At 34.7% G+C, this 14,828-nt stretch overlaps 1 protein-coding gene across 4 annotated transcripts in view; it reads left to right on the top strand.

Annotated features, from left to right (window-relative positions):
• Positions 1–14,828, top strand: part of supt20 (SPT20 homolog, SAGA complex component) — a 48,323-nt gene that overhangs the window by 3,507 nt on the left and 29,988 nt on the right. For all 4 annotated transcript variants that reach the window (XM_056466324.1, XM_056466325.1, XM_056466326.1 and 1 more), the window contains exons 3-13: positions 712–747; positions 874–999; positions 2,797–2,923; positions 3,022–3,125; positions 4,116–4,232; positions 4,312–4,362; positions 6,046–6,185; positions 8,171–8,330; positions 11,966–12,022; positions 14,392–14,463; positions 14,544–14,713. In XM_056466324.1, coding sequence (XP_056322299.1) covers positions 712–747; positions 874–999; positions 2,797–2,923; positions 3,022–3,125; positions 4,116–4,232; positions 4,312–4,362; positions 6,046–6,185; positions 8,171–8,330; positions 11,966–12,022; positions 14,392–14,463; positions 14,544–14,713 — 1,160 coding nt within the window. The remainder of the gene's footprint in view (positions 1–711; positions 748–873; positions 1,000–2,796; positions 2,924–3,021; positions 3,126–4,115; positions 4,233–4,311; positions 4,363–6,045; positions 6,186–8,170; positions 8,331–11,965; positions 12,023–14,391; positions 14,464–14,543; positions 14,714–14,828) is intronic.

The following is a 14,828-nucleotide window of genomic DNA, read 5'->3' as shown; positions in this document are numbered from 1 at the left end:
AATGAGGAATGCAAAATGTAAACTTTGTACTTTCAAGATTGCAACTCTCATAATTCTGCTATTTGTGTTTTTTGTCCGCTTACATCCATAATGGCATGTTATATTAAGCTTATATAAGTTATGAAAAAGTAATACTGTAAACAATATATGTTTTGACACCACAAAATAAATTATATAGCATAATATGAAGCGATAAACATTTTATTTTGTCCAAACAATAGATATCATCATCATATTGCACAGCTCTAATAATAATAATAATGATATTGAGCTGTTAGATGTTCAGTGGATACAATACAGTCATGAAAATTGTTAATGCAGTGGTTAAAATAAAGTTTTTTTTTTTTTTTTTTTAAGTTTTAAAGGGACAGTTCACCTAATAAAAGGAAATTTGTTAATTTACTTACCCTCAGGTCATACACGATGAAGGTGACTTTCTTCAGAGAAGCATTAAATGAAACTGCGATCCTTGGTTATTTATAAAATGCAAGTCACTTTAAGAGTTAAAAAAACACACACAGGCAAAACAAAACGAGTACCATTGGCTCCTGGTTATACATAAAAATATTATAAAGCAAAATATTTGATCTGTGCAAGAAAATTAACATTATTGACAACATTTACCTTCAATACATACAATAGTTTGAAAACAATAATTATTACATTCACAATTATGTAATCCAATATTTTTCATCTGTTTTATTTCTACAGCAACAAGTCCTAGAATATGCATTGGATCGGGCTGAGGTTTGTGTTTTATCATATTCTGTATATGATATTATTAGTTTATTGTATGTATAATATTATATACTGTAAATTATAACTTTCTGTTATTTTGCCAATTATTTATTCATGTATTTCTGCCTCCTTCAGTACATTGTAGAAAGTGCTCGTCAGCGACCAGCGAAGAGGCGAGTGTCCTCCAGCGGAAGGAAATCCTTATATCAGAAACTTTATGAATTGTACATTGAAGAGTGTGAAAAAGAACCAGAGTTGAAGGTAATTTTCACTCGATATATGCACAAACGTCTGGAGCCCTGTTTTGCTGTTTTATAGTTTTATTTTAGGACTCTTTAAAAAGCACTTTAGTTTTCTCATGATATCAATTGCAACATCAACAAAATCAATTCTCACAAAGATTATTTTAAGAATTTAGACTGTCAAAACTCCGCCTTTCTGAGAGCCTGCTCTGCTCTGATTGGTCAGATTATGGTCTGTTGTCATTGGTCGACCACTGTTAGTGCATATCAAAATAATAGGCTCATTACTATATGTAACCACAACACCAGACGTCAGTGTTAGCTATTATGTTTAACTTTGAAGCTTTCCATTGATGTATACTTTGTTAGGATTGGACAATATTTGGCTGATATACAACTATTTGGAAATCTACAATCTGAAGGTTAATACAAAATCTAAATTGCTCTTTAAAGGTGTTCAGATAAAGGTCTAAGCCAGGCATGTCCAAGCTCGGTCCTGGAGGGCCGGTGTCCTGCAAAGTTTAGTTCCAACCCCAATCAGACACACCTGGGCTAGCTAATCAAGCACTTACTAGGCTTTCTAGAAACATCCGTGTAGGTGTGTTGAGGCAAGTTGGAGCTAAAATCTGCAGGACACCGGCCCTCCAGGACCGAGTTTGGACACCCCTGGTCTAAGCAGTGCATATTACTAATCAACAATGTATTTTTATGTATATATATATATATATATATATATATATATATATATATATATATATATATATAATGGAAAAAACTTTTATTTTTGCCATAAAGGAAAAATCACGTTTTTGAGCCATACAATGTATTTTTGTTTATTGCCAGAAATATACACATGAAAAATAAGACTTTTTTTTTTTTCTTGTTTGTTTTTTTTTTGGTCCAAGCTCACATATTTGATCTTGACCTCTTTCCTGTTATTGGTAAACGCAGTGATACTTCTCACTACTTTTTTGGAGACAAAATTAAATTTTATTCTTCAAAATTTTGCAGATATTTTACAAGAAATCCGTCTGTCTATCCATCTATCTATCATTCTGTCTGTTCATCGTTTGTTCTATCTATCATTCATTCTGTCTGTCTGTCTGTTTGTCTGTCTAACGTTCTATCGCTCCTATCTATCTGTTCGTCTCTTCATCTGTCTATCCATCCATCTGTCTATTGTTCTATTGTTTGATCTGTCTGTCTGTCGTTCTATCGCTCCTGTCCATCTGTCTGTCTCTGTCTATCCATTCATCTGTCTATTGTTCTATCGTTTGATCTGTCTGTCTATCTATCTATCTATCTGTCTGTCTGTCTGTCCGTCCGTCCTTCCATCCATCTGTCCGTCTATCTATCCGTGCGTCTGTCTGTCGTTCTATCGCTCCTGTCTATCTGTCCGTCTCTCCGTCTGTCTGTCTATCCATCCATCTATCGTTCTGTCATTCGTTCTATCGTTTGATCTATCTATCTATCTATCTATCTATCTATCTATCTATCTATCTATCTATCTATCTATCTATCTATCTATCTATCTATCTATCTATCTATCTATCTATCTATCTATCTATCTATCTATCTATCTATCTATCTATCTATCTATCTATCGCTCCATCTGTCTCTCTGTCTGTCTGTCCATCCGTCGTTCTGTCCGTCTGTCCATCCATCTATCTGTAGTTTCTTTCTGTCTGTCCGTTCGTCCATCTATCCCTCCATCTATCCCTCCATCTATCCCTCCATCTATCCCTCCATCCATCCATCCATCCATCCATCCATCCATCTATTGATAATAACAAACTCTTTCCTCCTCTTTCTGCAGAAACTGAGGAGAAATGTGAATCTACTACAGAAACTGGTCTCACAGGAGTCCGTCTCGTGTCTGGTGGTCAATCTGTACCCTGGCAATGAAGGATACTCGCTTATGCTTAGAGGAAAAAACGGATCTGGTACTGTCTTTTTTCCCTCATCAATGTAACATATATTACATTTAAATAAACTCTCGGTTGGGCTAATATTTGGAAATTTTGATGTTTCGATCGGCAAGATTCAGAAACGATTCGGCTTCGCTATGAAGAGGGTGAATTACTGGATTACCTGGATGCAGAGGAACTGCCGCCCATCCTTGTAGACCTTCTGGAAAAATCACAGGTTAGAAACAACACTGAAGAAATTGTGAGTTACTAATAATATTCTCTTAGAAATTGCTGCTAAATTTTACAGTTTATTTTGAAGTGACATATTGAATGTTAACAGATTAGACTCTGTCAGCACATTGCTAGCCCTTTAAACTTCTAACCCAATCAAGTATTTAGCTCAGATTCATTGCTGTTTTATCTGTAATTAATGTGTTCTAATTCCATCTGTTTTGTCTACTTTATTTTGTCACTTACACAGAACATTTACTAAAAGTACAAATGGTATTTTATTAATTAAAAACATTTTAGTACCATATATAAATGGGTCTATAAAAGTAGAAAGACTGATAAAATATGTCTTTGTTAAACATACTCCAGTAATCTTCAAAATGTGTAAAAAAAAAAATTATTTTAAATGAATTCACTTAAAATCTGTGGTTAGTTATATTTTCATATATATATATATATATAAAGTGGGATTAAAACAAAAATAAAATATTATTGTTATATGAAAAATGTAAATGAATAAACATTCCATTGTCATAAAAACCCCAAAATAATTTTATTTATTTTAAATATTATATATAAATATAAAAATATAAATACATAAATATTACATTTAATAAGTATTAAAAGTACTTCAATTGAATAAAAATAAATTGAAAATAAATTTAAAATTAAATAAGTACAAATTATAATTAAATTAAAGTATATACGTGATGCCAAATAATTCTACATTACATTTCAATTAACCTACATTAGCTTTTGATTGCATCTGATGTAATTTCATATCAGATTGAAATAAAAATAAATTACATATAAAAACCTAAATTAAGCAGTTTTAGTAAGTAAACCCAAAACATCACTGGTTTAAAATTGATTCTGCATTTTATTTCAATGAACCTACGTTAGCTTTTGATCGCTTCTAATGTCATTTTATATCATCTGAAAGCCGATGCCTAAACCTCCAGCTGAGTTTTGCTTTTCTGTGTTGTTCTGTCAGGTGAATATTTTCCACTGTGGCTGTGTGATAGCCGAGGTCAGAGACTACAGACAGTCCGGAAACACAAAGATGCCCACATACCAGAGCCGGCACATCCTGCTGAGACCCACTATGCAGGTCAGTAACCAGTCCTGATTTATGACCAGTTGTGCTTTTGAGAAGCTTACTGTGACTTGTTTCTCTTTTGCTCAACCAGACTCTGATCTGCGACGTTCACGCCATGACAAGTGACCACAAGTGGACGCAGGTAAGCAACTCTGAAGTTTAACATTCAAAGGTTTGAGGTCTGTGATATTTACTGCAATTATAGTATCAAAAATAAAACTGCAAAATATTATCACAATTTTTAAATTTTGTGTTAAAATGCAGTTAAAGTCAAAATTATTCGCCCTCCTGTGAATTTTTATTTATTTATTTTTTCAAATATTTCCCAAATTATGATTTACCAAGCAAGGAAATTTTCACAGTATTTCCTATAATATTTTTTCTTCTGGAGAAAGTCTTAATTGCTTTATTTCGGCTAGAATAAAAATCAGGTCATTATTATTAGCCCCTTAAGCAATATTTTTTTATTGTCTACAGAACAAACCATCAGTATACAATAACTTGCCTAGTTACCCTAGTTAAGCCTTTAAATGTCACTTTAAGCTGAATTCTAGTATCCTGAAAAACATCTAGTCAAATATTATTTACCTCCATCATGGCTAAGATAAAAGAAATCTGTTATTAGAAATAAGTTATTAAAACTATCATGTTTAGAAATGTGTTGGGGAAAGAATATACAGGAGGGCTAACAATTCTGACTTCAACTGTGTGTTCAAATGATTTCTATTTATTTATTTCTGTTAAAGTTGCTGCTTAAAGGTCCCTTGAAGGGATTTTCTCTAGTATCTGACACACGCCGCCCCCTTCAAGATGCCATTAAACGAAAAACTATTGGGTTTTTTCAGAAAAGGAGGAGCTACTATATGTCCCGCTCTCTCTTCATATTTACATTCTAATGACATCTTTAGTTTTTCATTAAATTTATGTCACTGAGCGTAATTCGAATGTAAATATTGAAGGCAGGGCTTGACACATATTAGCTCCTCCCTTTTTAAAAACAGCCAATAGTGTTTAGTTTTTGGCACAGCTTTGTCAGTGAGAGTGGTTGAGCTCATATAGCAGGGGTGCCCCTATATTTTAGTTCCAACCCCAATTAAACACACCTGAACCAGCTTATCAAGATTCATTTAATACCAAATTATTTTGTATAATGTTAATGTCTAAAATAACATTAATATTATTCAAAAAAAGACAAATTGATAAAAATTTTTGTTATTATCAATTGATAATTGTTGACAATTCAAACTGAAACATTTTTTTATGTTTCTTGTTAGCACTCATCATACAATATTTCAAGTTACATTTGGATCTCAGTATGTGACCTTAAATGTCATGCAATTTACATAGATTATTGGCAGGACTCAAGTTTTGTTCAATTATATAAAAAAAAAAAAAAAAAAATTTGCATCCAGCGTGAGAACATGTGTCCTAATATAATTCCTTCCAGAATAATCTCAAATGACCGCCTTTATTATGCACATATGTATTACACAGAATTCACTGTGAATATAGATATAATCATATGCGTATACATATTACACACGTGACACATTTTAATAACAATTAAAATGTATAAAGAAAGATTTAAAGAACAGCGCTTAATCAAATTGAAGATTTTAAAAAAATTAATTGAAGTAAATAATTAATTACTGTCACTTTTGATCAACTTAATGCATCCCTGCTGAATATTTACTGCATTCTTGCTGAATACAAATATGATACAGACCCCAAGCTTATAATGAACAATGTCATCATTGACCATGAAAGTGGCCGATTGAGTACCGATGATTGTGCGTTGATTTGGATGTTGTGAATGTGTTTCCAGGATGATAAACTTCAACTGGAGAGTCAGTTGATTCTGGCTACAGCAGAGCCTCTGTGTCTCGACCCCTCCATCTCTGTCAGCTGCACCACCAACCGTCTGCTCTACAACAAGCAGAAGATGAACACGCGCTCCATGAAACGGTGACGCTCCAGCTTCATATTAAGACCTAATCCCAATTCAAATTTTTTTACCCCTACCCCTGCCTCTTGTAGGGGTGTAGAATTGGGAATGAGAAGTGTTTTTATTTGGCTTTTCTACACACTACCTTTCAAACGTTTGAGAAGTCTTACCTAATATCACAAATGTCTTTGGATTAGGCTGAACAAATTTAGTGTTGATCTGAAAGCATTTATAGGAGGGGTTTGTTAGAGTGTAAAACATGCCATTTTCTGTCATGCGCAAAACTGGAATATCACAAATCTAAAAATATTTGTGAATAAAGTGCAGTTTCCATCCAGTGAGGTTAAGAGAACAAAATCATCACATAAAGAAGATATTTTGAAGAGTGTTAGAAACCTGTAACCATTGACTTTCATGGTATTTGTTTTTCCTACTATGGAAGTCAGTGGTTACAGTTTCAAGCATTCCTCAAAATGTCTTTTTTTTGTGCTTAATAGAACAAGTAAAATGAAGGGCGAGTAAATGATGACAGAATTGCTTTTTTTTTAAAGCGTTTTAGTATGTTCTTGTTGTCAAAAGTGAACTTTTGAATGGTAGTGTACATTTTCATTTCATCAGCTGTTCTTTTTGCAGCATGATAGATTTGCACCCACTGAGCTAATGTAGATGTGCACTGAGCTAATGTAGACGTGCACTGAGCTAATGTAGATGTGCACTGAGCTAATGTAGATGTGCACTGGGCTAATGTAGATGTGCACAGAGCTAATGTAGATGTGCACAGTGTGGATCTTTTGTTGTGTATTTGTGGTTAGTCACCACCCGTGAGCTGAAAAGCCGCTGCCGTTTTTATCTCAGTGTGTTGTTGAGACGAAAGAGATGTCAGTGGTTTTTATGACTTTGCCTCTTCGGTTGGTGCAGCAAACAGAAAGAGTACATTGCAGAAATAATGCTTTGCTTACTTAGTTTTTATCTTTTGTCCAGTCCAAATATCTAAATATTCTTAAAACGAGTGACATTTTAGAGACAAGAAAAAAAATTGTTTTGTTTTCATAAATAACAAGGAAAAATTAAGTGTTTTTTTAAACCTGAAAACAAATAAGTAAAAAACAATTTGCTTTAAAATAATCTTGTTTTCTGTTTGAAATCAGTTGATTATTTTGCTCTTTTTAAGGAAAATCTCACTTATTCTTCTTATTATTATTACAATTATTCTTATTTATAAAACAGAACAATATATATATATATATATATAACTCTGTATAAAATATATCTCACTGAAGTTATCGGTGACTTGAAATTTCTCCAGGAACAACAAAAGAAATCCATATATGCAAAGAAAACAAGTCCAATTAGTTTACAAATGAAGTTATGCATAATAAAATGAAATTGCACAGGGGAAAAAGTATTGAACACATGAAGAAAGGGAGGTGTAGAAATGCAGTGAAAGCCCAGACAGCAGCTGCAATCTCTCAGTAGTTAGCTCTGCCCTTCCTCATTGTAAGTTAATATTAGCTGCTTCAGTCCAACATCTACATTAGACAATGATCTAAAACACAGCCAAGGAAACTCTCAAATGCTTTCAGAGAAAGAAAATCAAGCTGTAGAAGGGCCCAGCTAATCACAAAAAGAAACGCTCCTGTGTTTTGGTTGGTGGTAATCTGTTCAAATTTTATCTTCAAACTAAATAGAAAGTACTACAAACATGTATCGAAGAGTTTATCAATACAGAACTGCAAGATAGCAACTGCATTGTCCGTGATTTAAGAATTTTTAGACGTTTGAACTGGAAACATTGCAAAAACTTTTGAATAAGTGAAGCATTGTTTGCAGGGATAAAGCTGAAGATCTTTTAATCTCCTTGACAGCAATAGTCTATCTTTCTTATCAGAGAACAGGATCATCGCATGTAATTTGTCTGTTAAAGCTTTCAGAATTACTCTGTGTTTGATGCTGAAGTACAATATCAAATAGATAATGTGGCTCATGGTTTCCCACATTTCTTCAGGTGTTTTAGGAGACATTCGCGAGCAGCTCTGAACAGACAGCAGGAGATTATGAGCCACTGTCCTGCACTGCCGCAGCTTCGACTGCTGGATTACCTGCAGAGGAGGAAAGAGAGGAAACCTGCTCCCTCCATAGACCTGAAGATCTCCAAAGCTGGAAACGTGAGTCAGACAAGCAGATTTAACCTGTAGACCCTGTTTTACCCCTTAAAGGGGTGGTCCACTACGATATCATATTTTAAACTTTAGTTGATATAGCTGGGTGAACATAAACAGCATAAGACGCTCATAAGAACATAAGACGCTCAAAGTTCAATGAAAAGCGAGACCTTGGTTTTTACAGAGTTAGCTTAGCAAAGCCTACAATGAACAAATTTTGGGGACTACAAAAAATACTTCCGGGCATGTGAGATCACAAACGTACCTTTACCATGCACACGCACTGCGCAGCTAAGGGCCGAAGGCACTGTAATGTTACAGCAGAGAAAGCTGAAATGCTGTCCAAACACTGCTATTTCCACAGAGCTTCTTCTGTTCTTGTATTTGGGCTTCCAAATGACACGACACAGAGACAGAAGTGCTTACAGTTCAATATTAATTATGTTCCAGAGAATTATTAAATACAAAGCAAGCATGATTTGACAAAACACAGCTCCAGAATCTCTTCCAGTTCAGTGCTGGATTCAGTTCAAATCTCCTCAAAGAAGGAGCAGCTCCAACAAGCAGAAGCTGTGGACTCTGAGTTACAACCTGTGAGAGTTTTTATTTGTTAAAATTGATCATGACATGTACAGTGTCTAACGTTATAGATATGTTGAAGCAGCGATATAAACAATGGGAAATGCTGTTTGACACCGCTAATGATTTAGCTACAAATTCATATTTACCAGTCAAACTGGTGTTACACACACACACACACACACTCTTCACCAGCGTGTGCGTGTCTCTCTATAGGCAGCTTTTCTGTGGGTTTTTTCATCTCAGGTAATGAACCCGTAGGGCAATGCAGTGGCGCAGTAGGTAGTGCTGTCGCCTCACAACAAGAAGGTCACTGGTTCGAGCCTCGGCTGGGTCAGTTGGCGTTTCTGTGTTGAGTTTGCATGTTCTCCCTGCGTTCGCGTGGGTTTCCTCCGGGTGCTCCGGTTTCCCCCACAGTCCAAAGACATGCGTTACAGGTGAATTAGGTAGGCTAAATTGTCCGTAATGTATGAGTGTGAATGAGTGTGTATGGATGTTTCCCAGAGATGGGTTGCGGCTGGAAGGGCATCCACTGCGTAAAACATGTGCTGGATAAGTTGGCGGTTCATTCCGCTGTGGCGACCCTGGATTAATAAAGGGACTAAGCCGAAAATGAATGAATGATAAACTCGCAAAAGATAAGTGAACGATTCATATTACTTACACATGCATATTCTGAATATATGTGAAAGACGTCGTGTAACGTGTTGAGTTAAAAAATACAGGAGAGCTCGCCTAACTCGTGTAGCAGCAGAAAAATCAATCAAGGCTCACACAGGTCGCATCCAACATCTAGTGCAGGGATTTGCAAACTCGATCCTGGAGGGCCGGTGTCCCTGCATAGTTTTGCACCAACCCTAATCAAACACACCTGCTTGTAGCTTTCTAGTGATCTTGAAGACACTAATTAGGGTTTTCAGGTGTGTTTGATTAGTGTTGGAGCAAAACTCTGCAGGGACACCGGCCCTCGAGGATCGAGTTTGCCCATGCCTGATCTAGTGCTTCATTCTTCTGTCTACAGCGTCACTACAGAAAATAACTTAACCCAAGCATCAGAGAAAAATAAAAATAAACATCAGTCCAGTGCATATGCGCTTCTCGTGTTATACGTGTCTACAGACAGTTCATACACATAAACACACACACACACACGCTTACACAATGGCGGAGAGAGAGCGGGCATGAAGTTGACTGACCATTTACACAGCACAAAAGCGCGTGCTTGTACAGGCGTGACGTGGAGCCGATCCGCAAATCACAGCACATTATGACAGATGACCAATCCGAGCCTCTTGAGGGCGGGCCTTTCAGAGGAGCTAGGAAATATGACAGTTGTTTTCATGTTAGCTGAGTATCTGTATATAATCAAAGTAAGATTTATGAAAAAAATAACATGATTTCCTTCAAGTGAAACATGAGCACACATTGCTTTGCATCTTTATATACACAACCAAGCCTTAAAAATACACTGTGGACCACCCCTTTAACCGTCGCCCCCACTTATGAACATATACATGAAAAGAACATATTTAACTTGACTGAATGCCGATCTTCAGCGTTTTTGTGCTTCGATTTAAGCTTGGTCTCATTTTAAAGATAGATGTCAGATTGCAGCTGTAGTGAAAAATGTTCAAAAAGTTAAATTACTTTGTTTATGGAAAAATAAAACAATATATGTACTGTTGAAGTCCGAATTATTTGCCCCCCTGTAACAGAAAGATATTTTTCAACACATTTCTAATTTAATGAATCATTTCTAATAACTGATTTATTTTATCTCTGCCATGATGACAGTAAATAATATTTTCATTTTTCAAGACACTAGTATTCAGCTTAAAGTGCAATTTAAAGGCTTAATTAGGTTAACTAAGCAAGTCATTGTACAACGATGGTTTATTCTGTAGACAATTGAAAAAAAATATTGCTTAAAAAAATTGAAAACTGCTTTTATTCTAGCTGAAATAAAACAAATCAGAATTTTTCCAGAAGAAAAAAATAATATAGGAAATACTGTCAAAAGTTCCTTGCTCTGTTAATTATCGTTTGGGAAATATTTAAATTAGGAAAAGAAAATTCACAGGAGGCCTAATAATAGTGACTTCAACTGTATATATATTTATTAGATTACATAAAATATCTGTTTCGCGAAACCTGCTTTAGCCTAAATTGATGGACAATCCAAGCTAAATATATCAACAAATTATATTCCAAATTTGAAGATAGGTCAAAAAATGAGCTTTCAGTAAGATTTTGTTTGGGTGCAGTATCAAAATTCACCACTAGATGAAATGTTTCCATTGGTCACCTTATAAGGGCGCCCCATATGTTTTGAGCAATATGGATATTTGTTCATACTTTTGACAATACTCATGACAAAATGTGTCTTGTCTATTACTCTTCCTGTGTAACTAAAAACAGTGGTGAATTATGTATTTGGATGTCTTAGACCTTTCCAACGATTTATCATAATTGTCATAATTAGATTAGGATTTAATTGCAAAAAAGTGATGTAAACTAGAGTGGTGGCAGGATGGTGAAAATTAAGGGGTTGCTCTTTTAACTTTGAAATATGTCAAATGCATTCAGTAAAATAGCTAATTTTATTCTACCCTTAAGCATCCAGTGTAATAAAAGTGACTGGAAATATATTTATTATTCTACAAAAAATTATATTTCAAGTATTTGGTGTTATTTTGAAAACAATTATGAATATTCAGCAGAATTTTAATCTAAAAGGTTTCTTTAGCATCAAATCATTATAATGGCATGATTTCTGAAAGATCACGTGCCACTGAAGACTGGAATAACGACACTGAAAATTTTCCTTTATATCATAAAAATAAACATTATAAACTAATTGATTTATAATGAATATATTTTCATATTTTACTGTTTTTATGGTCAAAATGCAGCCTTGTTGAGCAAGAGGAACTTTTATAAACAATAGTGTAGTTATTAAACAAATGTCAACTTTAAACTAATACAAATATTACACATGTGTATTTATTAATGACCATCACAGCTGTTTTCAGTGTAAGTCACTCTTGTTTCTCTTCTAGTGTGTGGACATGTGGAAACAAAGCAGTTGTCAGCTGACCGCCCCTGCAGAAATCGACGTGAGTTACTTTAATACACTTATATGAACACTTACATCAATTTATTATTGATAATAAAAGTTTTTTTAATGATGTGCATTCTGACATTATCCAACATGTCATTCCTTTTGCAAAAAAACAAGCAAAAACACTCACTGGCTACACAAGCATTCACTACATGGGGACGACTATCAGAAAGAAGGCAGTAGGAAATGACACTGAGTTATATGATGGCAAAAATACCACTGATGGGTTATTATATAAATAGGATATGATATAAATAAGCAATCTCACACAAGAAAGAGTGCAGATATTTTAAATAAATCACTCATTAAAGGGATGGTTTACCCAAAAATGAACATTTACCTAACATATACTCACCCTCAAGTTGAAATGTGTTGCAAGAACCAAAATTGGAATGTGTTTATTTAGAAAACAGCAATAAAAATCATGAGGAACACATTAAATAATGTTTGTTGTAATGTTTGTAATTAAATACAAGTCAAAGTAAATTTAGAAATCACTTCTTTCTTTTTTTTACTTTGTGTTTTCCATACTGTCTCAACTTCTTCTGATTTGGGGTTATAATTAATACATATTAAACCTCTTTAACATCATTAAAAGTATATGCTGAGTGACTGATATTTGTTGGTTTAGTCACTGTTATAACATTCATTCTAATAAGTATATGTTTGCTAGTTATTTTATTTTCAAGATCTGAGGTAAACTATCTGCTTCCGCATTCAGTATAGCAACAGATGTCATGTAAACTGCTATTCAAACTCACATTAGTAGCATTTAACACTGAATAAAGCACATAATCAGCACCTGAGGTCATTGTTATAGTAGTTTATGCTGTTGTTCAGCCGCGACCTCGCAGAAATAGAAAATGTTTCTAAAACATAGTCTGTGTCACTGAGCACGTTAACATGGACACCAACAATCTGATTTTAATGCGATTAAGACAATACTCTGATTAAGAGTCTACCATGTAAACCATGATTAATTTAATCTGATTAAGGTCTTAATTGAACTAAACAGAAATGGGATGTGTAGTATGCCAATTTTAGTGGCATTATTAAAGTGGAGTACAGGCGTGTAAACACTTCAATCGAACTATTACCGTTGTGTAGGATTTTCACCACAATTTGTGACAGGATAGTCTGTACACACATGACTGACACTGTTCTCTGCACCTACTGAGTCACTGAAGGACCACAGACACGCACATCACGAAATGTGCAGAATCATATTCCTTTAAAACAACACTCCTCCAGCAGTTCATGCTCGCATCCAATACCACGTTTGTCAAGGGGGCATGCATGAAAATGAAAGTGAATGTGCCAAACTGCAGTTAATGTAAAAAATAAAAATGAAACACCCGAAGTTACATGAAACTCCGGAGGAAACGTGGATAGCGTGGTGACGCAATTACGTTAATCGAATTATGTGCTTTAACATGTAAAACGGGATCATGAAAGAAACATTCAAAAAGCAACTTTGGGGATGATTAGTACAAAAACCAAACCCTCCTGTATTTTGCGATTTCTGCGATCACGGATTTTAATGCAAAATCAAGCAAAGGTTGCATTAATGTGATGTTGGCATTTTTTTTTTTAATTACCTCAAATTTCCTGCATATTTTGCACAGTCTGGACACTGTTCAAATTTTCGGCATATGCATTGTTTTAAATTCAAACACTGCTCGCATTATCACAACTTGCATTCAAAGCCTTTTTGAACTAGGCCAGGAGTTGTATCACTTGCTAAACTTCTACATATTGTATATATCCATCCTGTTGTCATACGCGTTACCCATAAAACAACAAAACAATAAAAAAGAAATGCCGCTAAATTGGCAAAACCTCGCCTCATTCTGAACTGTTTTAGTCGCAAATATTTTTTGTTTGTTTTTTCAGCAAATCCTAGAGGGACAAAAAAAATCCTTTTAATATGGAAAATAAACTTTTATCACACGTTGCAGCATCACGTCACATGCAGTTTAGACACATCCGCAGCCATACATCAATCTGTCCAGAAAGGTTAAAAATGTACAGATTTTTTAAAACAGATGTTTGGTAAAGGTGAAAACTTTAAATCTTTAAATCGCACTATTATGTCTTTCTTTTCTTTTTATTCCTTTAAAACCTGTCTTTATCTGTGTAATATTTATTTTTTTTGTTTTTATTTTTATTATACTTGTTTCTTTTATTTTTATGTAAAGCACTTTGAACTCTAATTGTGTTTGAAATGTGCTATATAAATAAACTTGCTTCGCCTTACTGTTTTTTACTTAGATGCTAGGCTTTATAAACTGTTTATTATGTTCACCTTTATTTATTTTTTTCCATGTATCCTAAATTATTATTATTTTTTCTTTCTGCCTTCAGGTGGAAAAATACGCAGTGGCAGAAAACGCTGCCAAACTCGATGACACTCAGCCTACTGTTTGGCCTGCGCAGGTAACACTGCTTTAAAAATAACTAACAAAAGACTTTTTTGGTTGTTCTGTCTGTGTAACGTTGCTCTCATCTCCAAACAGGACGTAAGGGACGACTACACTTTCGAGTGTGAAATGGGAGGCCAACTGCAAAGAACAAAAGTCACAATCTTCCAGTCAATGGGAGACCCATTGGTCTACGGAAAAATCTACAGCGCCAAAGACTCCAAATTAGAGGAGGACGTCACAGACCTGCACCTCATTCACCCACCGTGAGTTATATACTAGGCTTATGACTGTGTCAGATTTTCTTGTTGTGATTAATTTCTGATGCTTTTGTCACTGTGTACGGTCTTATCACGATATTGACCGAACCTCAGGGTTCCC

The sequence above is a fragment of the Danio aesculapii genome, chromosome 10 (assembly GCF_903798145.1).
Source record: "Danio aesculapii chromosome 10, fDanAes4.1, whole genome shotgun sequence".
In the NCBI taxonomy this organism is placed as follows: Eukaryota; Metazoa; Chordata; class Actinopteri; order Cypriniformes; family Danionidae; genus Danio; species Danio aesculapii.
Note: the sequence above shows the minus strand (reverse complement) of the source record. Positions and strands in the feature narration are given on the sequence as shown.